At 32.2% G+C, this 26,395-nt stretch overlaps 2 protein-coding genes across 2 annotated transcripts; one reads left to right on the plus strand and one right to left on the minus strand.

Annotated features, from left to right (window-relative positions):
* Positions 1–403: 403 nt before the first annotated feature.
* On the minus strand, positions 404–17,999 carry Sym (symplekin scaffold protein). Its single transcript, XM_088235179.1, has 13 exons — positions 17,736–17,999; positions 17,435–17,628; positions 13,967–14,162; positions 13,680–13,873; positions 12,092–13,599; positions 11,488–11,739; positions 10,375–10,566; positions 8,473–8,579; positions 7,611–7,716; positions 6,397–6,515; positions 5,278–5,424; positions 3,227–3,445; positions 404–669 (listed from the first exon to the last, which is right to left on the minus strand). The coding sequence occupies exons 1-13, from the start codon at positions 17,784–17,786 to the stop codon at positions 574–576; spliced, it is 3,381 nt and encodes a 1,126-aa protein (XP_088091305.1). The 5' UTR covers positions 17,787–17,999; the 3' UTR covers positions 404–573.
* A 2,907-nt stretch (positions 18,000–20,906) lies between these two features.
* Positions 20,907–25,544, plus strand: mRpL14 (mitochondrial ribosomal protein L14). Its single transcript, XM_088235183.1, has 3 exons — positions 20,907–21,029; positions 21,812–22,006; positions 23,627–25,544. Exons 2-3 carry the CDS (start codon positions 21,814–21,816, stop codon positions 23,893–23,895), a joined length of 462 nt encoding a protein of 153 aa, XP_088091309.1. The 5' UTR covers positions 20,907–21,029; positions 21,812–21,813; the 3' UTR covers positions 23,896–25,544.
* Positions 25,545–26,395: the final 851 nt, after the last annotated feature.

Here is a 26,395-nt window from a genome sequence, read left to right on the forward strand (position 1 = left end):
CGATTGGTGTACCAATGCAGTGCCCTATGCACCATTAGGTGCGGAAAGGGAATGATGATGTGTAAAACCTATATATTTGTTCACTGTTCCATTATTTTATTTATGTTTATTAATTTTTGTACCAAAACACGCCAAGAACTTGCTAAAAACTCACTCAGGCTTGATAAAAATCACATTTAAGTTTCTGTGTTCTCACCGGGAATCGAACCCGGAACCTTCCGTACTAAAGTCAAGCATCTTAATCACTTCACCACGGAGAAAAAATATATTGATAAAAAAAATTCAGTACCATTCGCTACTGAAGTAAAAATAGTTTTTACGATCCCCTGAACAAAAGTAAGTTTGAGACTTACGAACTTTACAGGTTAGGCCGGCGATATTTCAAAAATAAAACATGAATAAATAACTCTTTATAATGTGTGATGTTTATTTACTTTTTTTGTTTATTTATTTTTTGTGGAGTTTTACAAGTTAAAAATGTAGTTGTCTCAAAAGTATACAAACATGATAAATTAAAAACTAAATGTATTATTTTTAGATTTTTTTGTTTTTTCTGTCAACGTTTTTAGTTCATTATTCCATTCCGGGCGGCAGCGGTTCATTGAAATTCGTGCTCTCCGACAGGAAGTCCATATTTTCAGGAGGTGGCACTCCTACAGGGGGAATTCCCTAAAAAAAAATTGATAACATGTCATACAACATTACAACGGGGGGGGAAACATTTTTGAGAGGGGATATGGAAGTCTAGACATTTACAGATCTTATGACCTGTCATTAGCTGTGTAACATTGACAATTCTACCTATATTTGAACATCTACATTTATTTTATGCCGATTATTCCTACTCGTGACACGTCCATTTTCAAGTATTATGTCTTTCTCGGCCTTCCTTATTTTCTGCATCCATCACCATTCGCATCGTAGATCCTTTTAGCCGTTCTTTCGCTGTCCATTTGCTCTATATATCCAAACCAACGCAGTACTCCTTTCTCGATTCTGTTAACAATGCTCGTCTCAGCCTTACATAGTTCACGGATCTCGACCATTTTACCACACATTCGCCAGAGAGATTGCATGCAACCTACTTTCATCATATTTTTTTTAATTCCATACTTTTCTCCCATACATTAGGGTTGGCACTAGAACTCCATTGTGAACTGCTAGTTTTAACTCCTGCAAAAAACATTTGTTTGCCAAGGTAGATTTTTTGCTTTTTACAATAAATATTATAAAATACAATATCAAATAAATGAAAAAAATCATAAAAAGGTGGCATGGCTTGTGTGTGGGCTTATACCCACTTTATTAACAATTAAATTAAATTTATATTTTATTATTTTAATTTCATTAAAGGCTACTGGAAGAATACAATAGATATTGCAAAAAAATAAATGTGATAATATTGAAATATACATTTTGAAAAATATATACATATTAATTACATATTAATTACATATTAATTACATATGAATTATGAGGACCCTTGTATCAAAGTCGAACAATCACCATTTTTTCAAACTGGGATTTTTGAATGGTTATGATAGTAAAAACGATTTTCTTAACCAAAAAAACTAAAGATACATATCAAAAACGGCCACTTGGAATAGAAATTTATGTATTAAATATTGTACCAGGGGCGAATCGTCCAAATAAGTGATTATGCACAGCTTACCATTATATTTGACTTTCGATAATGATGTTATATATTAACTATGTTTATAATAAAATAAATAAAATAATTTTATTTATTATAAACCACCACCAACCACTTACATGATGATACAAAAAAATATCTATAAAGCGTGCACAGCGCCCACCCGTTATCAGTGAACAATGAAACTAGCCGATTACCTCAGGATATTTCTTCATACTAAAAAGTACACTATATTTTACAACCTAACCTAACCTAGTCATGCTTTTTTAGTAGTAAAACAAACTTGTAGATTACAAATATGATTTGAGGATTCTCTATTTGGAAACTAGTATTTCGAACATTATTTGCAAAAGACTATTTTTCTTTGATAGGATACCGTTGACATATTATGTATCACATAGAATATGTGGCATTCAAAGTGGCCGTTTTTGGCATTATTCATTTTAAAAGGAATCGGCCGTTGCTTACAAGTGTTGTATTAAAATAGTGTAGAATAAAGTTACGTATATCGCAAAGTTAATAATAATTGTTGTTTGAGTTGATTTCCACAGAACCACAGAAAAAATAGCCATTTATAATTATGTATTATATTACTTACATATTATGTACAGTAAAACCCATGTTTTACGTTTTTTAAGGGAGCAACAAAAAAAGTGTAAAACTGAGGAAAACTTTAAAGTGAGGAAATGAAAAATGTATGGAAAAAATTCAATTTCATTAAAATATAATTATTGTACAGGACTATACTAAATTTACTGCAGAAAAATTGTAAGAACTGTCATGATGGGAGATTATTCATATTTACCAATGATATAATTAAAAATATTTTGTATTTTTTCAAACAAAACTGCAATGTGCTATTTTTTATTGAATTTAAAAAATACATGCAAAAATAATTTTATCTAGGTACTAGGTACAAAATTTCAACTGTCATTTACATCGCGGACTGTTTCACACTTTTATGATAACTGTTTAAACTATCTCCTTTTCACATTATGTGTGTATAACATCAAATAACATTTATATTGGCATATTTTTTAACTTTCTGCATCGTAATTTATTGATGTAAAGACTTTATTCTTCCTAAACATGCGTCAACTGCATGTCACTATTTAGTAAAACGTCAAAATTAGACACTTAAACAAAATGGTCAATTACACTGCACCTACTTTGAGTTTAATTTGAGACAATAATTTACACATTTTTTTATTTACCTCGATTTTATTCTCCATTCCCGCGGCGACGCGCGGCTCGTCTTTTGACAGATGTAAAACCAGTGTTATGAAAAACGTTAATTGGGGGGAAAATTGAATGAGAATGTATGGAAAAAAAATGGCACCTAAAAATTTCGGTGTAAAAAGCGGGAAAACGTAAAAACGAGGAACGTAAAAACGAGGTTTTACTGTACTTACATGTAGGTACAAATTAATTATATTTTTTTGTAGACACTACTACTACCATCATGCCATTTCTCCGTAGGGGTAGGCAGAGAGAAGAAAGACGGAGAATAAGCCCTGCAAATGCCTAAACTTTGTTTGTGGACATCTCTGTTGAATTCTGTAGTAGCTTTACCTCTGTGACGATGAAGTCGGCCATGACGGAGGGCACGTGCGGCAGGGGGTTGTTGAGAGAGGGCAGGGCGAGGCGCATGGCAACCAGGAGGTCGGGGCAGGTCTCCAGGGCGGCGCGGAGGGGGGCGGGGGGGAGGCAGGCCAGTACCCCGCAAGACTGGGGCTTCATGCGCTGGCAACACTTTATGAAGCCTTCCCACATCACCTTCTGCTCCCAAACCTGACGACAAATGACTATATAGTTATTTATATCCATATGGCATTTTAATAAATTATTATCTATAACATTATCATAAATGCATATAAGTATTTGTACAGATGTTGGAGTACCGGGAGCTGGCCGGTGTAGAGGTGCCTAATAACCCGCGACAGTGGCTTGTTTCTCGGCTAAATATCTGCACAGTATTTTTGTTTTGTGATTATATTATTACTTTTTGGTAAAGTATCCAAAATAAAACACTTTTTTGAATTTATTTCTACCCTTTTTTTTTTCTCTTTATAAAATGTTCTGCAACTTGAATTATAAAAACAAAACTTATTTTATTGGTTGGTTAGAAGAAATTGCCATTAGGCAATAAGCCCGCCAATGTACAATTAACATTATGTATAAAAAGTTAAATAAATAAATATACCTCAAATCAAAATACGTGTAAATAAAAGTAAAAATAGAGTTATAATTAATATCAGTGTGCAATCAAAAGAAAAAAAAATGTGAATAAAATCAAAATTATTAAATATTTATTTATATCGATATTACAAAAAGCAATAAAAGACGTAGTAATGATAGTGAAAGTACTTCCTCCACATATCAGAAAACCGTTTTAAAGACCGTGATTTCACTTATACAAAAAAACTTTTTTTAATAAACGAGTTAATAATTTTCAATTTCATATAAGTAAAAATCTTTAATAATAATCATTATTAGGCATTTTAAGAAAAAAACAATTTGCCTGACGCAATAAAAAGTATCAGTCTTTACAAAATTCAAACTAAAGGTAAAAATATTTGTTTATCAACCTCCTTAATTAAATGTTTCTTTTTAACTTTTTTAAATTATATTTAAGTTTTCTAAAATTAACCAAATATGTTTTTTTTGTTTTCTTTCTTTTTTTCAATGTTTTTTCTACAGTACTTGAAGTTCTTTTGTTAAGTAACTTGAAAACCTTATTTTGGAATTTTCTTCACCATGTTATATGATGTATGTGGGTGAATGTGTTTGAGCGTGTGAGTGAGTGTGAGTGTGCGTGTGCATGTATATGCGTGTGTAATTATACATGCACATGCATGCTCATTTGCATGCATATGTATATGCACTTTTTATAAAAAAATGTTTTATATACCTTCATATATTTTTTGAAATATATGTGTATTTTGTACTTAAATTATTAATATTGTAATCTCACAGCAAGCACAAGAGGTTCCTTCTTTTTTGGTGTGGTATTCCGTTTCGTTTTTGGTTTACTTTTGCTTTATTATGTATTTCTTTTTGTCAACATGTTGTAACTTTATATTATATTCAATAAAATAAAAACTTAAAAAATTGAATCCCTAAATAGTAGAGTACAATGTGCTATATGTATATGATAGATGCAAGTTGTATCTGTATGGTAACGGAAGGGTATCGCACCCGCAGACAGCCCAGCAAGAAGCGACAGCAAGGCGATCCACGGTCACTCACTCAAATATGTTTATATTACCCAAATGACAGCGGACCACCCCGCATTATTTGATATAAAGTTTGTTTTTGTTCTGCCCGTGTTATACTTCCTCAGCGCTAAGTTATCTTCCTGCGTCGTACCACGCAGGGGTATTATTATTAATTGCAATGGAGCGCCATTGTCACTTCTAGTGGTGAGTAACGAAAGAAATGAACATAACATAATATGTGGCGCCAATATTGAAATATTAGCTAACAATATAAAAATGTGTGTGTTAAACAATTTATAACTGAAATATATATACAATGTTATTATTAGAGCCCACATAGGAATACATTTATTAAATATGATTTTTTAATTTAAAAAAATAATTAATTAGTAAATGTGCAGTTACCTGTCTTGAGATCAGGATGTGCAGAATATTAATTACGAGAGATGTCAGCTTGGTGGGGTGAAGAGTGAGAGCTTGAAGAACCGATCTCATGAGGAGCACGGGAAGTTGGGGCTGCTCCACCAACTGTTGGAGAACTGACTCCAAAACCTGGTGAAAATATTTGGAATACACATCTAGCTAATAAAAGAGGACTTCAGCCTTAGTATAGTTTTTATGTCGTAGTCCCTGGATGCCTGTTTTTTGTCAAATTATTGCTTGGGATTTAAACCACATAATATCAGGTTGGGATAAAAGTAATTTCATATTTCGCGCCCTTTTTTTCAACTAAGTGTATCTCATTCATTATTGGTCCCATCGGATCATACGATACGGCGTTGTAATGGTGTGAGTGTATAATACAAACACTTTTTTGACAGTATTGCGCTTGGTCGGTTCAGTTGTGAAGTATCGTGCGTCGAGTATGGAAGTCTCAAAGGAATAAATTCGCCATATTTTACATTTTTACTACCTGAAAGGAGAAAACGCGTCAAAAGCTACTAAAAAAAATTGCAATGTATACGGGGCCGATACTCTTTCGGTTCGTGCTGCACAACAGTGGTTCGAGCGATTTCGTTCTGGTGTTGTTTGATGACGCGCCAGAAGCTCTGGGAGCTCTGATGGGAAGACCTGGCACCGAGGGACTACCACCCGTTCCTGTCTATGGCCAACACGCTTGGGGGTACAAATTTGGCCTCAACCGAGGCCTATGAAAATTGGTTGTTTGAGTTTTTTGACAATAGGGACAAGGGCTTCTATGAGAGGGCATTATAAAGTTGGATTCTTGTTAGCAACAAGTTATCGAACAGAATGGCGCATATTTGACTTGAATCTGATGATTGTAACACTTTTTATAAAGCATTGAAATAAAGTGAAAAATACAAAATTACTTTTTCCCCAACCTGATATAATGTAAAATAGGCTGAAATTTAAGGGGCAAATACAAAACTTTTTTTTTTGTTCGCAAAATCAAAACAATCAATGTAATTTTTAGTATAAATGTATACATTTCAAATAGATAGTATGCTTTTAGAAAAAAAATACATTCAATTAATATAAATACATTTTTAAAATTTTACTTACATCATGAGTATAAACTTGCTTTTCTGAAAAGCACAGTGAAGTCGCTTTGATAACAAATTTAAGTTCAGCTTTCGCCGGATCAATTAGATGTAGAGCAACAAGTAATTCGGCCGGAGTCACTAGAACAATTAATATTATATAATAACATTTCGAGGACAGTAAAAACATATACTTAAATTCCTACTTTAAAACGAGATGTTTGTCAGTGAATAATTTATTTATGTACATTTTACCGCGCTTATGTAATTTATCAAAAGCGATTTCCTGATTGGTCAATTCTATTGTAAAAATTCCTCATTCTCTACCGTCTTACACTGCTCTTCTTTCTTTTTTTTTTAAATATTTTTTTGCACAACAACAGGCCAGGAGGCCCAATTACAGTAGTGAATTACATCACAGAACACCCGGGCTTGAGAAAAATCACATTTAATTTTTGTGTTCTCACCGGGAATGAACCTTCCGTGTGCGAATCAATCGTCTTGACCACTACACCACGGAGGCCGCCAATTTGTATTTTATTTAAACAAGTACAAAAATATAGGCACTTTGGCCAACTAATTCCTGAAAGCAATATCTTACATCCAACCAAAAAACAGACTGGTTAAAATTTGTACATTAAAAAAAATAATTACATTAATATAGTTTGAACTAAAGATATGAACTCTTTTTTCTATGATATATTTTGTTGCCCTTTGATAATAAGGAATATTTTAATGTTTTTTTATACTTTTATTTTCGTTTTTAATTACTATTTAAAAAAAACCTTAGAATCTTTTACAGGATATTTTCTTTTTTCTTTATGTTACACAAAAACATTAAAACTGTTTATTTATTATAGGAGCAAAAATTCATAAACATTTCTTGTATACCCACGAACAGGCCATGCCTTTGTGGGATTTTTGTTTACTATTTTTACTGTTATTATATATTTTATTACTATGTAATTATACTTTATTTTTTAATACTCAGTTTTACCTCTTATGTATACTAAAAAAAAAAAAATAAAAAAATAAAAATTATAATAAATAATAAAACAAGCAATATATCAGTTTGTGTTCAAGAATTTTATTGGATTTTGCACCAAAATACAAAATTAAAAAACTAGTAGCAGGTTTACACATTAAATTAAAATACATAAATATACAAAACGTTTATTATTAATTTTATAACCTAATAGAAAGTTTCCTTATATGACAGTATATATGAATACTTACCAGGCAACGGATGATTATCGTCATTATGAATTCCTAATAATTTGTTGAAAACTTCTTTGACAACTATTGGATTTAACTTGATCAGTTTGGGTAAGGCGGACAGTACCTAGAAAAACAAATACATTTACGCAACCAAGCCATTACAAAAAAATTACTAACTTTGATAGTCAACACATCTCAAACTATCAGATAGCTGTTCTTTGTAAAAATAATATAGATTTACATCTGTATTAAGGTTCACCAATAATTTTTTTAAATTTATTTTTACATAAACAGCTTAAATTGCTAAATACTAATATTATAAATGCAAAGCTGTATTTGTTTGTTTGTGTAACGGAGCGGACGATTGACTTTTTTTTGCACAGGGATAGCCGGAGAGGTGAGAAGTAAAATAGGATACTTATTTTTCATCTCGAATTAAAAAAAAGAGCAATGAAAAAAATATATAAGATTTCAACAATAAGCAACATCATTTGAAAATGAGTGGGCGGTAAAGCGGGATGTCAAAATTCAATCATCAATTTGAAATTAATTCTTTAAATTTATATAATTAACTTGATTTATCAACGGTTAGTTAGGTTTGTTTTTTGTTTTGGATTTGTTGTAAGATTTTGTATTTGTGAATAGAAAAACTATGCTACGTCGCCATAGATTAACAACGGATGGTCGCATTTTTTTCATAGCGATAGTTGGAGGACTGGCAATCGATATATGCTACTTTCTATCCCAGTTTTCTATTTCTATCTATTTCTATATCATACCATTGGGAAAATTCTTATTGCTAAACAACAAAACTAATTAATTACCTAACTAATTTCTCCCTAATACCCTAATAAATAAATATAAAAAAAAATATTTTTACCTCTTCTCTTGAGAGACCATTTATTACGGGAATAAGGAACCGAACGTCCGACACCCGCTTGGCATACAATTCCCTTACTTTGTTAACCAAATGTGGAGTGGGGGGGGCTGAAAACATAAATTGTACAAATTAAATCATTGTAATTATAACAAAACAGGGGGGAACACCAACACAATCATTTATACCAGTAAAATGACTGAATGTGCAGTCAGAATCTAGACATAGCCATCATAAAAAAATCACATTCATGAATAGAAAGAAAAATACAACATTAGTTGTGTCTGAAAATTAAAAATGAGCAGCAAAAGAAAAACAAAAAGGTAAAGGTTATATGTCAATAACACTTTAAGCACCGGCCGAAAACACATAGAATTTACCCTGTGCCCGGCCCATTTTTGTGAAATTTCATGCTTTGTGAAGGGTTTCTTAAAAGTGTCATAATTATGAAAATACTAGGTTATATCAATTGAAACTTCTCAGATTTATTTAAAATAATTAATTTTCGTATGATAGTTTTGTCAACATTGGCCTTTATGGAGAGCCACATTGCGCATTGCAATGTTCGCACATATACAGGACCTCACTCCTTTTTCTGTGCTTTGTATCCCGGAGCCGTGTAAACACGTGATTATAATAACCATGCGTTGTGTCCCGGTCCCGTGTTTTCACGTGGTTTACCAGCAGCAAAAAAGTACTAATAAAAGTCACTAAATGTAAATAAAATGCACTTTTTTAGACAGCTGGTAAACCACGTGAAAACACGGGACCGGGACACAATGCATGGTTATATAATCACGCGTTTACACGGCTCCAGGATACAAAGTGTTAAAAAGATAATTTTCTGGTCTACAAGATATTTTGTTTGCTTTTACGTTACATATATTATTTTATTTGATTACGAGCCTTTATAATGAAATGCCAAGAAAACGAAAATGAGCATTTTCGTCACCTTCTGTTCGCATCTAACCGAGGGAATAAAGAAGAAAACATATAAAGAGAATATATTATAAAATAATTTAGCCAAATATGTTCATATTATAAGTTTTTTAAAAGGCAATTTTGCCGTATATGTTAATAAAATAAATACATAATTGACTAATTTATTGTAAAATAATGAAGAATACATTATTGACAAATTTGTTCTCTTTTTTGGAAAAAAAAAATATTTGAACACAACTTATGTTTACACCCATACTTAAGGGAAAAGTTTTATAAAGATTCATTTATGGCTGTTTTCGAGAAAGGCGTTCTTATTTATTTCTTATTTATTAGAGTATGGATTATCAAGTATGGAGTCCCTATTTCACTAAAGACATCAAGCTACTGGAAAAATTCGAAATATGCGCTATGAAAATCCCCAAATGACTCAAAAGGATGTCTTACCACGGTAGATTAAAAGCACTAGGACTTAAATCATTGGAAGAACGACGGAAGAGAGGGGACTTGATAGAAACTTATAAGATACTCAATAATTACTATGACTGCCCCCTGCATGAGATGTATCAATTGAATCCCAACACAAATTTACGGGGTCATAACTGGAAGCTCTATTGTCCCCAATTTCATCGCAATCTCAAGAAAAACTTCCTTTCCAGCAGGGTAAGGGTAACTAGTTCAAAAACAGTTTGGATGCTTTTTCGAAGGAAAAAGAACACAGGCAAAAAGCAGTACACGAGATATAGGCGCATCAGCAAAGACTGCCTGCCTATAATGAATAATAATATTTAATACTGACCCTGATAATTATTCTTCATTATTTTACAACAAATTATTCTCTTTTATTCCGTTCTTAAACGAAAAACTAAACAAACATTTGCAACGGTTTTGTTCTATGCAATAAATCGAAATGGCGTCTCTACAGCTGTAGCGCTTATTATGTAGGTTTTAAACTGGTATTATTACTTTTTTCTGTCAGCAGGTGAATTATTCTGGTCACCAGGGTTTCTACCCCCTTGGGGCACTCCTCGATGAAGGCCAGAAGAGTCGGATTCTCTGGACCCAGGAGATGAATCGGAGATTCTAGAAGCCGCAGAACACAGCGTTTACCTTCCGCACTTGCCCCAGAATATGCACGGCAGAGATCGTGCAGAAGTTCTGCAAAGGAATGAATTATTGAATTCTACTGTGAAATAAAAATATATCATTTGCATATATGTAGTGGATGCCTAAAATTATTGTTTTTATTTTATTTTTATAAATTATTGCATAAATAAGTATAAGTATTTAATACCAGGGAATCTATATAAAACTAGTGGATTAGAAAATGAATACAGAGCGTCCTCTGGCGAATAATAAATCAAATAACAATTGATTGGGCAAAATGAAAAAGCAAACACCATTTTTTGTCAGCGATATTTAGAATTTGTCCAAATATTTGTAGACAAAGTCTGGATTTCAAACCCTAGGGAGTAATTAACATTAACATTACAACAGAGATGAATCTCATCCACATCATTTCAGCTATTTAACTCAAAAATCAACGGACAGAAGAAATGAAGAAATATGGATTCTCAAACACAGCAAAAATGGGGAATGTTACAAAGTGTGTAAAGTGACCAGTTAAACCAGCCACTGTAAATGCGTAGACTTCCATATTTCCTTCTCGTAAATGTTCTCTGTATTTAACAGTTAGATTTTGGTGAGAAAGGGTGTCCAAAAATGATAAAAGTGAACAAATAATTTCATACTAAAATATAGAACTGTTTGTAAAAAAAACGAAATAAAAATATATCTTAATATATGACAACAGAGATGAAGAATATTTTGTAGAAAGTAATATAGAAGTCTAGGTATTTAGAAATAGCTAAAAAATCTTTTTTATTTGTAATTTTTTATAGGATAAATGTTTAAAGTAAAATTTTGTTTAATTTGTATTTAGGACATGTTTCAAAATAATGTAAAATGTTTCCCTCATTACTTTTGATAAAAAAATTAAATCAAATACATATTTTATATTTTATATAAACAATACAGTATGTGGACGTTACATTTTACAACTAAAAACACTATATTTACCTTCATTATATGGCAATAACGACAGATAAAGTTGCAAGCACACTTTATATAGATCATCATTCCAAACGTGACAGTTTTCTGGTCTTCCACTTTCATAGTCAAAGAGATCTTTTGGTGGTTCTAGTAAAGCTATGAAACCGAGATAAAGATTTGCATGTTTATCTATGGCTTTCTTCACAGACTCGTTATTTTGCCTGTATAGATGAAGAACCCTCTCAATGGCCGCTTCTCGTATTACTGAGTTTTCATGGACTGAAAGAAAAACATCATTGGAAATAATAACTAATTTAACGTGTGTAAAAAATAATTGCCATAATATTTTAAAATATGAAAACAAATTTTAAGAGAGGATTTTATAATAAAAGGAAAAAATTAAAATAAAACATAAAATCAAATGAATCCAAGGTAAACTCGTTTGAATAAATAAAAATAATTAATTAATTCTCAAACTAAATACTGTTATTTACAAACCTTTCCTGAATATTATGTGCATGTATAAAAAAAAAAAATATATAAATCTAAATATCTAATTAAAACAAGGTATTTACTAGATATAAAAGATTTTTACTAGATATACAAGAGATTATTAGATGGTTTGACTTACTAGTTAAAGGTAATAACGCTGAAACATATTTTGAAGCTTTTGGTGGTTGAAATATAACCAGATCTCTCAATAAATTTAATCCGAGAATAGTTTTTCCTTCTTCAGTACAAGCGTGTTTCAAAAACAGGATAGCATCCTCAGTTATCAGGGGAGCCTCGAGGTAAACCCTTTTTAATAATGACTCTCTCAATATTTCTTGAGACGGGTCATTCAACTCGGCAATGTTGGTGATCAGAGCGCATATTAAATTATTGTAATTTATACCGGACTTATCGGTGTATTTTCCTGTATTTAATAGAGAACGATTAAAGCCTTGCACGAAACTGTACTCCTCGTACAACCATGAAAGAGCTAAATCTATTCGAGAAACTATGTCGTCGAGTATAAATGTAAGAACTATTTCCTTAACATGAGATCCGTACGATACAGCAAATGTTGTGATAACTTTTTCTCGAACGTGAACTTGTCCACCGTCCATAGCTGCACGCTCAGCATTTAAGATTCTCTCTACAGCTCCAATTAAAATCTTTTCTTTCACATCTCGCGGTAAGGGTTTGGTAACTTCTTGCAGTTTAATTGTTTTAACTCGCTGTTTCAGTTTGGGTATAGATGGAGTAGGGGGATAGACGACCTTTTCTGTTTCAACATTCTTCAATATCTCTCGTTCTCTTGCGGCTTCATGAACCATATTTTCGTTTCGTGTCTCTTCCATCAGTTTAGAAACAGCGCTCTCCATCCGTTTTTTTGTGGCGATTTTTGCAAGCGCATTTTTAAGACTTAATTTTTCTTGTTCATCTTTCGGATCCGGCAAAAGTGATTCTCGAGCGGGATCCTCTCGAATTATCGCTAGTAATAATTTAGCTAGGGCAGGTTTCTGCAAGATGCAACCGGACTTTGAAATAGGTTCGTACAACTGGGTAAATTCAATCGGCCTTTCATCGGGAAGATGTTTCATTGTGTCGATAACTAAATTAATAACTGAATTAATATTTTGTAAGCCTTCTAACAAACTCTTCTCAGTCGGAGTCGATTGTTCTAGCTTTGTTTCCGGTAATAAATCTATACCGGATGATGCGTCACTTCGATCGCTTCCTTGGCTGTTGCTCTGCGGAGAATCAATCCTAGCACGCTTAGCAGAAAAATCTGGATTTTTGAGATCTAGCAAACGTTTGTTTCTCTTTTCCCTCGGAATGATTTTTGTTATTTCCTGAGGAGTCATTCCCAAGTCGAGCAACATTTGCGCTAATTGAGGGAGCATTTCCGTGGATGATGGGTGCTTGATTATGATAAATATCTGCATTTTCAAATGTTTCCTGACAGAATTAACCTGCGATTGAGACAAAGTCGGTGGAAGAGTGCTATGAAGTTCTTCTAGAGCTTGTATAACTCTAGGTAAGAATTTTGGTCGGATTTTAGCTATATCACATAAAGCAGTCATACAGGCCATTAAGTTAACCCCTGAGATATGCTGAGAATTGTGGAATTTCAACAGCAGATTAAAGATATGCCTAAAAAACATAAATAATTCATTATATTACAATTGAATCGTAATTGTATACATAATCATGAAATTCTTAAGCATACTCACATAGATTCATCTTCCAAATTCTTATGATGCGCAAATTTCAAAGAAGAGGGAACATCATTTAAAGAAAAGTCGTCTGGATTTTTCTCAGCATTCTCGTCAGCGTATGATTGTAAAATTACGATTCCCGCTAAAAACTTAGTGGAATTCGTTCGAATCCCCTCATTATCACTGTCGACCATGTTGAGAATTTGTAACTAGAAACAATCAGTAATCATCAAATAAAGCGATTAGTATCATTTTTTTATTTATTAAAATAAGATAGAATTGATTGTGAATGACACACTTACTTTTAAATCGTTTAGCATCGTCCAAGTGCTCTCCATATCGGTGGTGGTAACTTTGGAAGTGCATATCCAAATGAGGGCATTTTTATAAACAATATTAGCAGCTTGAATTACTCTCTTTTGAACTGCAACACTTGAATCCATTATAAGTAGCCTCAGTTGGTTTGTCATCTGGGGCAACAGCATTGGTTTTATTTTGCTACGAAAATGAATTGAATCAATTGTTAAAAAATATTGTTAAAATCCCCATTGTGGTTATTAGGCACATTTTATTTTAATCCGCTAAGCCTCTATCTCAGAAGCTTGTCAGCAGGTGGGAAAGAGAGGATAATATGGAAGGAAGTTATGAAAAATACATCTAAACACCCAGACCGATTTAGAAAAAATCTTTCTCGGATTTATTTGTCGCAACTGGCGGGAATCGAACCCGTGAGGCCAGTTCCACAGTCGGCTGTCTAACCGACTGCGCCTCAGCACCTGTCAAATGTTTTCTTTTATGTTTTTATGAGTGCTACATACTTTTAATTTAATTTAAAATAACTTGAGTAAATTCTTTATCAACAATATTTTGAGTTTGTCCAAATGTTTGTAGAGAATGACTGGATTTCACCCCCCTAAGGAGTTATTGAGATTAAACATTATGATGCAATGATGATGAAAGTAGGTTGAATGCTGTCGAAATACGATCTCTCAGGCGAATGTGTTGTGAAACGATGTGTGATAGATGCACAAATGTCGAGATTCGTGAATTTTGTAAGGCTGAGACATGCATTATCGACTGAATCAAGAAAGGGGTGCTGCGTTGGTTTGGACATGTAGAGCGAATGGACAGCGAAAGAACGACTAAAAGGATCTACGAATGTTGATGGATGCAGAAAACGAGGAAGACCAAGAAAGACATGGCACGATCAAGTCCATCAAATATTTGAAGATGGACATGTCAAAAGTAGGAATAATCGGCGTGCGTGCATGAGAAGATGTATGAATGTAGAGGAAGCGAGGTCTGTATGCCAAGATAGAGTGACATGGCATTCTATCCTCCCTGCCTACCCCTACAGGGAAACGGCATGATGGTTTGTTTGTTTGTTTGAACATTACAACAGAGAAGGAGAAAATTTTCTCTAGAAAGGAATGTGAAAGTCTAGGCATTTACAGAGCTTATGACCTGTCATTGGCCGGTTTTATGTCTCTTGTGGCAATTTGTATAATATATGGTCTTAATTTTTGTTATATATATTGCCATCTAGGTGTAATTAGTTCAATGCATCATTTTGAGCAAAACCACTACAAATATCAAATTAAACCCAGTTTACTTGGAATTCAAGATAAATTAAGCATAGAGAATGCCAGTCAAAATAAAGTTAGACGTATGTGTGTGCGCTCCAAAACAATGTTTATTTCTTTGGAAGTTTTCTTTGACAAAAAAATATTCTGAGATTCTAACTACACTTAACCAGTGGTGGGATTCAGCCTGTTCGCACCGGTTCGCTAGAACCGGTACCTAAAATTTTCAGAGTTCGCCTAGCCGGTCCTTTGTTGTCACACAATATTCCGATTTAAGTTATAAAAATATTTGAACCTAACAAAGCGAAAAAATTATTGGAAAGATGAAAAAAATTAGTGGAAAAATTCAGTTAAGTGATTGCACCTAGTATAAAGAATATAGTGAAAGATGTACGCTTCAAAAAATGTACAAGTAAATAATGTTTTCCTTTCCATAACTAATATGTAACAAAAAAAAAATTCTAAAAAAATTCATTTATGGGAAGATTACGAAATGTAATAGATTTAAAAGGTAGTATTCTTATATATAAAACAATAATATGTCCACACATAAATTACTGTTCTTTCATTCTTTTTTTATGTAATGAAGGAGAAATTCAAAATATACAAATTCTTCAAAATAAGGCAATGAGGATTATACTCGAAAGAAATATCCATTCTAATGTAGAAATAATGCACAAAGAAATTGGCTTGCTCACAGTAAAGCAACAAATTAAAAATAATGTGGCAAGTTTTTTACATTAAATAATTATATGGGATGAATAAAATAAAAACAATAATAAAATTTAACCAACAATGTCATACATATGAAACAAGGGGTAAAAAAAGATAAGATTACCAATGAGGAAAAAAAACAGAATCTCAAAACTCATTGTACAAGGGATTGAAGCTGTACAATGAGTTACCTGAAGAAATAAAGGAAATAGAAAAAATTGAAATATTTAAAATTAATTTGAAAAAATATGTTATTGAGAAATTTTGATAAAAAAATTGTAATATTATTAAAAGTTTATATTAATTCTTAAGATGTTATGAACTAGCTTAATAAAGCAAAAATAAATAAATAATAATCCGCCTGGTCCCCCCACAGGGCCAGAATGAAATAGAGAAATTTAATACATTCAAAATGCAAAAGAAAATCTAGCGCCCTTTTCATAGCTAACAGTGGTTAAGAACAGGGCCAGAATGAAATAGAGAAATTTAATACATACGAAATGCAAAAGAAAATCTAGCGCCATTTTCATAGCTAACAGTGGTTAAGAATAGGGCCAGAATGAAATAGAGAAATCTAATACATACAAAATGCAAAAGAAAATCTAGCGCCCTTTTCATAGCTAACAGTGGTTAAGAAACGCAGTTGCTCTGTACAACTCTGTAAAATTATTGTTGATTAACTTTTAAATCTGTTTATGTGCAGAATAAAAAACAAATAAATAAATAATGAAAAACTCTTTTATTTTTGGGAGGGGTGGTAGGGGCAGGAGAGGGCGAACCCGTTCATGAAAATTTTGAATCCCATCACAATAATCTAACCTAACCTAACCTGTCGATGTTATATTTCCAAATGATTACTGAATGCGCTGTTTACAAACCTGGTACTAATTCAGTATATTTGCTACCGTACCAGTAGCAAATAGCTTTATGATCTCTACAACGAATGTATACAGGTACCAATTTCATTTCACAAATACAAGAGTTAATAGATACTCCAACCTGATGCTGCAAAAACAATTAAAAATAAATGGAACCTTTGGTCAAAGAGGAAGGGCCTACTACTCGGTTACAGTGTATAATCTGCTTCTATTGTCCATAAAGACAATTAGTAAGTACTCACAGTACAAATTGCTATTAAGAAATGGATAGTGAAGGTGGGTTTCGCACGGATCGATGAGTGGATCTAGCCAAAAAGGTGAAAATTGTTTCCTGATTATGAAATTTTGTCTAGAAGTCTATATGAATTTACTATGTTTTTTATGATTATTTGAGTTTATTTTGCTTATTATTTTTACTATGATAATTAGGTTAATTACGCTTTTATGCTAAATAACTAATTAAGGCATGTTTCACTTATTGTAAAATGTTTCCCTCGGCACGGGACACTCCAGTGAGGGGAACATTATTTTGCACAAAAAAAATAATACAAACATTGTAAAAGTAGAAATACATCAATTAAAATAAGCATCTTACCATGTTTCTTCAATAAATCCGACAACCAATTTCCTGATATCCTGATTCTTGTCGGCGCTGTAGATCAACACATTATCCAGGTACTTGGGAAGCAGTTGGGGGCCTTGGTGAATTAAAATTTCTTGTATCTTCCTCAAAAGGGCCTGTTTTTCTTGGCTGTCAACGAAGCCAAGTTCATTTATCCACGTGACGACCTAAATTTATAGTGCACGGTAATGTTTTATATTTAATAGTACAGTCGTGTTTGGTTTTAAAAAAGTTTGAATTAAGTTATTAATATTGAAAAGTACGGCCAACTAACCTGACTTTCTGTTTCGGCGGAAACATCTCCGCCATGTGAATTGCTGGACATATTTATAGATTGAGTTTATGCACTTTTAAAGTACGCACTGCATCCCAAAAGAATCTTCAATTTATAATTATAATAACACTTCTTAGGTCGCTCGGTGACAGAGATAAGCACTGAGAATACACATACATAAATTTGGCATTTGATTGTTTTCCGCACAGATTAAATAGAATTTCAATTTTCACGAATTTTGACAGATGCACTTTAGGTTTCCATAGACACCCAAGAAATATTGAAAATAGAAGGTTGAAAAAACGTGTTTCTATTGTCTTTGTTTTTTCATATGCAGCACTTTTTAAAAATAATTTAAAGCCATCTAGTTTGGGCAAAACTGCGCGGTGGCGGTGTTGGCAAAACACTACGCCTTCTTCAAGGTTAGTTACAAACTGAAGAAGGAATAGCATGTTGCCAAAACTGGTTAGAATTATTTTTTTTTTAATAAATTGATAGGTACATACAAAAAAACAAAGTTATTTCGTTGTGATATATTAGATAATAATGTCCTATAAAGTTAGTGCTTCAAATATCAAAATTATTATTTTTATCGTCCCTTTAGTTCGTTTTCATCCAACAGACTATTTTTAATGATATTAAGTTGAATATATAGGAAGTCCGAAAAATCTTTTATAAAAAAAATATGAAAAAGCACATTTTTCGAATTGATTTTTGAAAGGTGCTTTTTAACCATTTTGTCTTAAGTTGTGGTCATTATGTATGCCTATTTTGTAAAACAAGCTTTTAAACTCTATTTCTTCAGATTTATGTTTTAGTCTGTTGGAAAAAAAAAAACAGAAATGACAAATTTTAGCCATCTTTGAGCCTCTTTACAAGGTCAACGCCACCTAGAAGGTATTAGTTCAAATAAATATATAGTTAGCTCACAATGCTTGATTCCTGCAAAGAAAATGTTTTTGATGCTACAAAAAGATAAATATTGTTATAACGGGCAAATGCTTCAAATATTTTTAATGTTTTTTTTTATTTTTTAGATCATTGGGCATATAGTTATATTATTGTGTATCTTAGAATCAAAAAAAGATCATTTAAAAATTGAAAACGCGTAAAATGTATTATTATATTATTAGATATTATCCGTGGTTGTACCCGTTTGACTTCATACTGGGAATGCTTGGCTACAATAGTTTAGAGAAAAGATAAAATGCATACTTGTTTGTGTATTTTTTCCGATTGATCCGTGGTATAACGATCAACATAAATGTAACGGAGAGTATTTTTCTTTAAGTTCCTGATGACTACCTTAGACATTGACAGCTAAAGCTGTTTTATCTTTCTGCTTGCAGAACCAACATGCCAATGGTAATGCCAGTAAGAAGAGCAATGTCTTTACTCAACCGTACCTCTTTGGATATTAAAATCTTTCATTTTTCGCCAACGCTACAAGAACACCGGCCTTCATTAACTGAACTTTCAGCATATTTGGTTAGGATTTTTTTTTCGACTCAGTTTTTATTCCTTTGATTTTTTTCCCGTTTTAATATTTTTTTTGTATTTTTTTTCCATCTTTTGCATTATTGATATCTTTTTTCTTTTTAATACAGTCTTCTAAATTATTTTTATAAGTTGAAGAGGTAAGGATTGCTAGCAGCATTTATTTTTTGTTTTTCCATAATCTTTTTTAAGATTTAAAAATTCAATACTGCTACTTTGTTGAAACCCATTGCGTGTGCTCCAGATGTTGCTTCTAGTTTTGTCAGACTTAAATCAGGGTGACGCTTCAAAAAGCCTTTAATTCAGTCTTCTCCCGCCATTCCCAAAATTCTGTTGAAATATGGCTGTAATTATTATTTTCTGCTAGCTGATAAACCAGTTGAAGAAATTCGTTCATAGTCATTCTGAAGAGTTGTTTTTGCATATTTTTAAGGTAGTTTACAAGTTCGAACTCTTGCTTAGCTGTGAAAACGGTTGCGGAACTTTCTTGACTTTTTATTAACATGGGTTTTTTGCCGTCTTTTCCGAGCATACCTCTCAAATGTTGATGGTGGTACTTCGTACCGATTAGACACCAACAGGTATCCTATTTCTCAAATTTTGACTGCATCAACATCTTGATACATAGCATCTGCAGACTAGGAGTGCCTGCTGGTTTTTCTTATATATGCTCGCACCATCTGCCATTAAAAAAGTGACGCTAGAGGTATAAAAGCGTAACCAACAAAGGAAAAAACTCAATTTCGCATTTATAATATTAGTTAGAAAAATAATACCTTTCAAATATTCTCAGGGGCAAAACGGGGTACCACCCCATTGTGCCCCGATAGTAGCGTTCTTTAAAACACGGGAGTTATGGCCGATATAAGTGTTGGCCTTGACTTTTCACTAGAATTTTAGTCAGTCAAAAGTAGGTTTAAATTAACATGTAATGTAATTTTTAATAAAAAAACAATGGTGTATAGATATACTTGGTGTAAAAGAGCAAATATTAGAACTTTCGAGCTTTTTCTCCAACATTCGATGAATTTCAAACTAAGCGCACTTCGACACTGACAGCAACCGTTCCATATAGCGCAGCGCAGAGCGTAGTGAACTGACAATTGTACGCGAAGTTCATGCATCTCTGTCGTACGTAACAAATCTCCTGCCCCTTTCCCGTTCCGCCCTGGTACCCCGTTCCACCCCGGGTTCCCCTAGTAAATAGTCTATGTTGGTGGAGACCATTATTTTAATAAATATTCTATCTTCTTCATTTTACTACTACTACTACTACTACTACTACCATCACGCCATTTCCCCGTAGGGGTAGGCAGAGAGAATGGACCGCCACACACGTCTATCCTGGCATACACTCCTAGCCTCTTCCACATTCATACATCTTGTCATACATGCCCTTCGGTTCTGTCTCATTTTAACTGTTTGAAAACACGTTTTTTTATGAAAATCATTCTTCATTAGAATCTGAAATTATTGTACTGTAAAAAGCAATGAAAAATACAAATAATAATTATAAACGCAAAATATTGAATTATGTTTTCTTCTTTTTCGTTTTTTAAAAGCCTTTTCACCTCTCAACTTGGGTGTTCTAGCCAGTTGATTTATGTCGCCATTTACTCAAAACCAATCATGATATGTGATCTATGCTTACGTTTTTTTTATTTTACATTTTTTGTACAATTTAGTCTTTGAATTTGAATCCGGCTGTCACCTGAGTTTTAATTTTCAATTTACAACCTTTAATTTAAGATATAACCAAAAAACATTTTTAAAATCTGACTAAAGAGTAGCAGTGAGGTAGTTTTATTTGAATTTGTTTTAATCATGCTTTTATTCACTCTTACTTTTATTTGAACGCCACTTTAAAAAATGATTATAGATTTGAGGTTATATTATTATTATTTTAGATAATATAACCTCAAATTTATACAATTTCGTAATATCAAGAGCGCCTTATAACGTGATTCTATGAATATATATTCTAATTTGACTTAAAACTAAAACAATTTATTTGGTCATCACATACTAAGTGTTTAGAAATCAAATGGATTTAAAGTTTTTTTTCCGAAACGTCTACTGCTGGGAGAGCATTCCATGTAGCGTTGCCATCTCTGAAACTCAGAGAGCCGGACTTAGCCGTTAAAAAAGACGAACTTTTGGGTCCCAAGGTCGGACGCTAAAAAAAAAGATTTTTAACTAAAAATTTGATTAAATCACATATTTTCATAACAAATTTTTAATTAGTATTATCAACATATTTTCCTCTGCCTGTCCTTCCTTTGCTGTGCCCGCGTTGCGCACGGGCAGAAAGGAACGATGGAAGCAAGAACATAAAAAAGCCTAACAAAAACGGGCTGGACATAGTCAAATCTGGCTGGACCAGAGGTCATAAACTTTTACACTGTTCGGCCTTAGCCGGACGGACGGCAACGCTAATTCCATGCCATAGGGCCGCGACTATAACTACGCGTTCACCGAACTTAGTGCACTGATTAAATTTCAATAATAAAGTTTAGGTTACTTTTTTATATTTTCTATTAATGGATTATTCAAAGTTGTTATTTAATTTTTAATTTTAGATATGGCATTCTCATCAGTTCTCAAAAAGTTCACCACACCTGTAAGATGTTTGACTTCATCATTTCATACAACCTCTGTTTGCAATGAAATTCGATTGCTTTCAAGATTAAGGGTAGTAGATAATTCTGAAATCGGTAAAAGAGCCATGGCTGAAGGTAAACCACCCAAATGCATTCATGTCTACAACAAAAAGAGTAAGTTTATATTAGTTACTTATGTATAATATGTTCTGTAACTTGAATTATAAAAATAAAACTTTTATTTTATTGGTTGGTTGGAAGAAATTGCCATTTGGCAATAAGCCCGCCAATGTACAAATAACATATTACTTATTAATGTTAAAGACGCCCCTTCTTTATTTACATTAAAGTCAAGATTGAAATGTCACTATCTAAATATTTAAGTTGTTCCTTTATCCTTCTTTCCTTCCCATTCCCTTTCCTCTCTTCTTAGTATAGTGTTAATTTTTATATATATTTTTATTTTCTTAATCTTTGTTTTTAAATTTGTAGAAAATTGTAAGATTCAATATGTCTATGTACTTGTAATTTTCTCAAACTGAATGGTTTGGGTAGGTAGGAAGAAATTACCTTAAGGCAATATGCCCGCCCTCATATGTATATAAAGTGTTAAATACATAAAATAAAAATATTTTTTTCTTGTCCACCACCTCAGAGGGTGAAACTATCCAAAACCATTATAATTATTTAATTAATAAACTTATAGACCATATTGATAAGCAGCTCATTGATCGGTAAGTGATCATTGAATATAATATGAAAATATTTTAACCCCTTTTTATTTTATGCCCATTAAAAGTTTGGTTTTTAACTATGAGAGAAATTCAATATTTATTTATTTATTCATACAAATACATATATATTGTATTACCAAAAAAAACCATCCCTAACTCTATGCGGCCAAGAGCCCTGTGTTGTGTCCGGCTATCCGGCTTAGAGATTTGCCAAATATCCAGTATCCAGTCAAACTACTATCTGTTTCGTTTCATCACTGCTTTATATCACAAAATCCGCATCCTCGGGAGACCACTGGTTTAACTTGAAGATATTACGAGTACTCGCCCCGTACCTAATAGCCTAAAGGACCTGGGCTTGGAGGGGGAGATTTAGCTATATGAGAGCAACCACCCTCCGCTTAGCAGCCAGCTTTTCTAAAGACGCAGGTCGCAGAGACATTGGGAGCGCTGCCCCCTATTTTTCAGAATAAGAATTATTATTTAATTAATTTCACTACAACCACTATTTTTTTGCAGGGCTTAAATATTATTTTATTGAATTGTATTATTTTAGCAAATCATTAGATTATTAAGTAAATCATTTGATTAATTTGTTTAATATTATCTTTAAGAGCAATAATAATTTTATTACATTCATTGGATTAATTCCATGTTTAAACGTGTAGACTACATAAAACCTGCAAAAAATATAATGATCACAATATTCATGTAGACATTTTAAACTGCGTATTAAATTTTCACAGAAATGGAGTTGATTATTTGGGGTTGCTGCCGAATCATATTGCGTCGTTTTATGTGATTTATATATAATTATACATGATGTAATGCAAGTGTATGCTTATGTATGTATGTATGTGCATAAATGACACAGCGTGTGCATTCTGTATTTTTGTTACTTTTATAATAATTTTTGTTTTCATTTTTTGTCTCTTTTAATATTTACCTTTGCTTGCTATGAAAACTTAATTGGCTTTTTTTGAATTTCAAAATCTATGTTTTAATGTTAAATATAAATGACTATGTTTTTCAAAATAAAATAAAATATATTTTTTTCCAGGGGTTGGTATGCTCGGAGATAAAGTCATGGTTGCTATTAAGGGACAGAAGAAGAAAGGTATTCTTGTCGGTCTGAAGCAGATTCAAAATCCAAATGTACCAAAATTCGACAGCAATAACGTGGTCCTCATTGATGATAACGGAACTCCACTAGGTACGCGTATCCACGTTCCCATACCTTCTATATTGAGAACTATTCTCAAGGAGAAAACGTTTGCCAAAGGGGCGGATTATACCAAAGTACTCGCCATTAGCACTAGATTTATATAGTTATTTTGTGTACAAGGTAAATAGAAACAAAAATGGAAGTCAACAATACAGCCAGAATGATGAATCAGTTTGTAAAGTGATCATTTAAATAACAGCCCTGTAAACTTGTAGACTTTCATATTGAAAATTGAAGTTGAAATATTCATAAAAATTGAAATCTTCACAAATATTAAAAAATTGATTAAACGTGGGATCAGGAAAGTAGAGTAAAATTGATGACGTATTGTATGCATAAAAAAAGCTTTTAACTATTCATTTGAGGTAATTAAATATAATGTTCAAGAGCCAATTTACATGACTTAAAATTTGATTTAATGATTTTGAAAATTACGCTGGAACCTCTTTTTACACTGTTTTGAAATAACACAGTATAAAAATTAAATTTAAAAAATATTTTGAACATCAATTTGACAATGCGTAATTATACTATTCTTTTTTGTAATTCCCTACGTTGCTTTACAATTTCAAGTCATATTAGGAACTCACAAGAAAACAATTGCAGCGATCCATAACCTGATTTTTGTTTAAATCCAGTAAACCTGAAAATTTTGATGGAAATATTACACAGGCTCCGAATATCTCGAGCGATGTCGTACCGACTGTGCGTAAACGGGTCTATCTATTGTCTGATAGTGATCGATGAATAATCTTTGTTACAATTTTTTAATGTACTTTTTTTGTCTTGTTATATTTTTCAATAAAATTAAGGTACAAAAATAGTAAACAATTTCATTATGTCGAAATACCAAATTGATTTTAACTAGAGATGAAACGGATATCTGGTAACGATCTGGTTTCCGGTCGGATACCTGATAGTAGCCCAATATCGAGCGGACACCTAATATTCATAAAACTGCGAAAAATTCATGAAATCAACGCCACCAAACTGATTTAGTGACATCGACCGTGTTAGGGAAAAAGGAGGTAATCCTTATTATTTGAAAAATTTACTTCTTTTGCATAAACACATTCGCCAATATTTAGTGTGAAAAAGAATTTCACCCGCAAATAAAAAATATTTATTAGAAATATTTTTTTGAAAAACTAAAATGAAAAGTGAAACTACCCAAAACTTTTATAATTATTTTAATAATAAACTTATAGAGCATATTGATATGCTACTCATTGATTGATAAGTGATCATTAAAAATGTCATGAAAATATTTTAACCCCTTTTATTTTATGCCTATTAAGATTTGTTTTTAACTACAAGATAATTTTGAGTACCGTGGTATTTTTACTGTTTTTCTACACAATGGGCCAGACATCCGGCTTAGGTTGTCGCCGAATATCCGGTATCCGGCAAAACCATTATCTGTTTCATTACAAATTTTAATACAAGAAAACCCATCCATTATTTTTTTGGTACTGTAAATAGAGGTTCAAGTGTATACTTGATCAATATTCAATACTAAAAACTACGTTTTACCCCAAAAATAAGAAAAGTGTCATAGCTACAATACAAATAATCATTTTTAATTAAAAATTTAATTAATACATTTTTTGATGTTTATCAAAAACTGCTCAAAGGAGACATGTCCGTTTTTGTTTCTATGCATTATCTTTTACTTAGCTGATTACCTTAGGTGCTCTTATTAGTTTATATGTATGTAATATGTATCTCAATAAAAAATACAGTCACTTTAAAATTCTTTTCTATTTAATTCAAAATATTTATAATAATTTAAAATGGGTATGGTAATTTTCACGTATCTGCTCTGAATTCAAATATGCTGAATTAGTTCACAATTAATATGTGTAGTTTCATGCACATTTATACTATTTATGTTTTGAAACATTGATCATATGTTATATAATAAATCAATCTTGAAAAGATCAGAAATTATAATTCAGCATTTTGATATGCAAGTGCCTGAAAAATATGTCATTGAAATTATGAAAATGACAACATTCAGAATTACTTCCATTTGAAGCGAGTTTTGATACGATTTGTTAAAATATAACATGTACCATGTTACTCGCTATTTTAAAAAATCAATAGCATTAGCTTCAGAGCAGTTACTATGAATATTTTATAGTATTTGAAAGGGTGCAGAAAATATTAACAGGTATATATTATAATTATGTAGTCATTTATTAAGATTTTTACATGCAAAAATGGAAAATTGTACAGTAGAAGGTAAAATTGAATGAAATAAAGAATATTCTCTCATTAAAATCATTCTTTAAATATACATACGAGGGAAATTTACTAAATGCGTCGATGCACTTTCCTGAATGACATTATTTAAAATGATTTCTAGCTAAACATTTCAGAAAAATGCATCATCAGCAAATAAGCAGGATGATTCCGACACGTGCGGTCGAGGAACTCACCCTAACTGTACTACGTGATAATAAATATAGTATTATGTATTGCAAACTATACAGAGCTGAAGCAAGATGTATCAGTCATAAGTTAACTGTGTCATATACCATAATGAATTGACCATTAATAAATCTTCATAGTCTTTGCTTAGAAAAATTACCAAGGGCCAAT

The sequence above is a fragment of the Micrasema longulum genome, unplaced genomic scaffold, assembly GCF_059751315.1.
Source record: "Micrasema longulum isolate JH-2025_06_02 unplaced genomic scaffold, ASM5975131v1 h1tg001342l, whole genome shotgun sequence".
NCBI classification, from domain to species: domain Eukaryota; kingdom Metazoa; phylum Arthropoda; class Insecta; order Trichoptera; family Brachycentridae; genus Micrasema; species Micrasema longulum.

Excerpts from the sequence above, each read along its gene's own strand:
- Sym (XM_088235179.1), bottom strand. The coding sequence starts at position 17,786 with ATGTCCAGCAATTCACATGGCGGAGATGTTTCCGCCGAAACAGAAAGT. Across the intron at positions 13,874-13,966 it reads CGATGCTAAACGATTTAAAA|TTACAAATTCTCAACATGGT; the intron begins GTAAGTGTGTCA and ends GATTGTTTCTAG. Across the intron at positions 7,717-8,472 it reads ATGGTCTCTCAAGAGAAGAG|GTACTGTCCGCCTTACCCAA; the intron begins GTAAAAATATTT and ends TTGTTTTTCTAG.
- mRpL14 (XM_088235183.1), top strand. The coding sequence starts at position 21,814 with ATGGCATTCTCATCAGTTCTCAAAAAGTTCACCACACCTGTAAGATGT. Across the intron at positions 22,007-23,626 it reads TCATGTCTACAACAAAAAGA|GGGTTGGTATGCTCGGAGAT; the intron begins GTAAGTTTATAT and ends ATTTTTTTCCAG.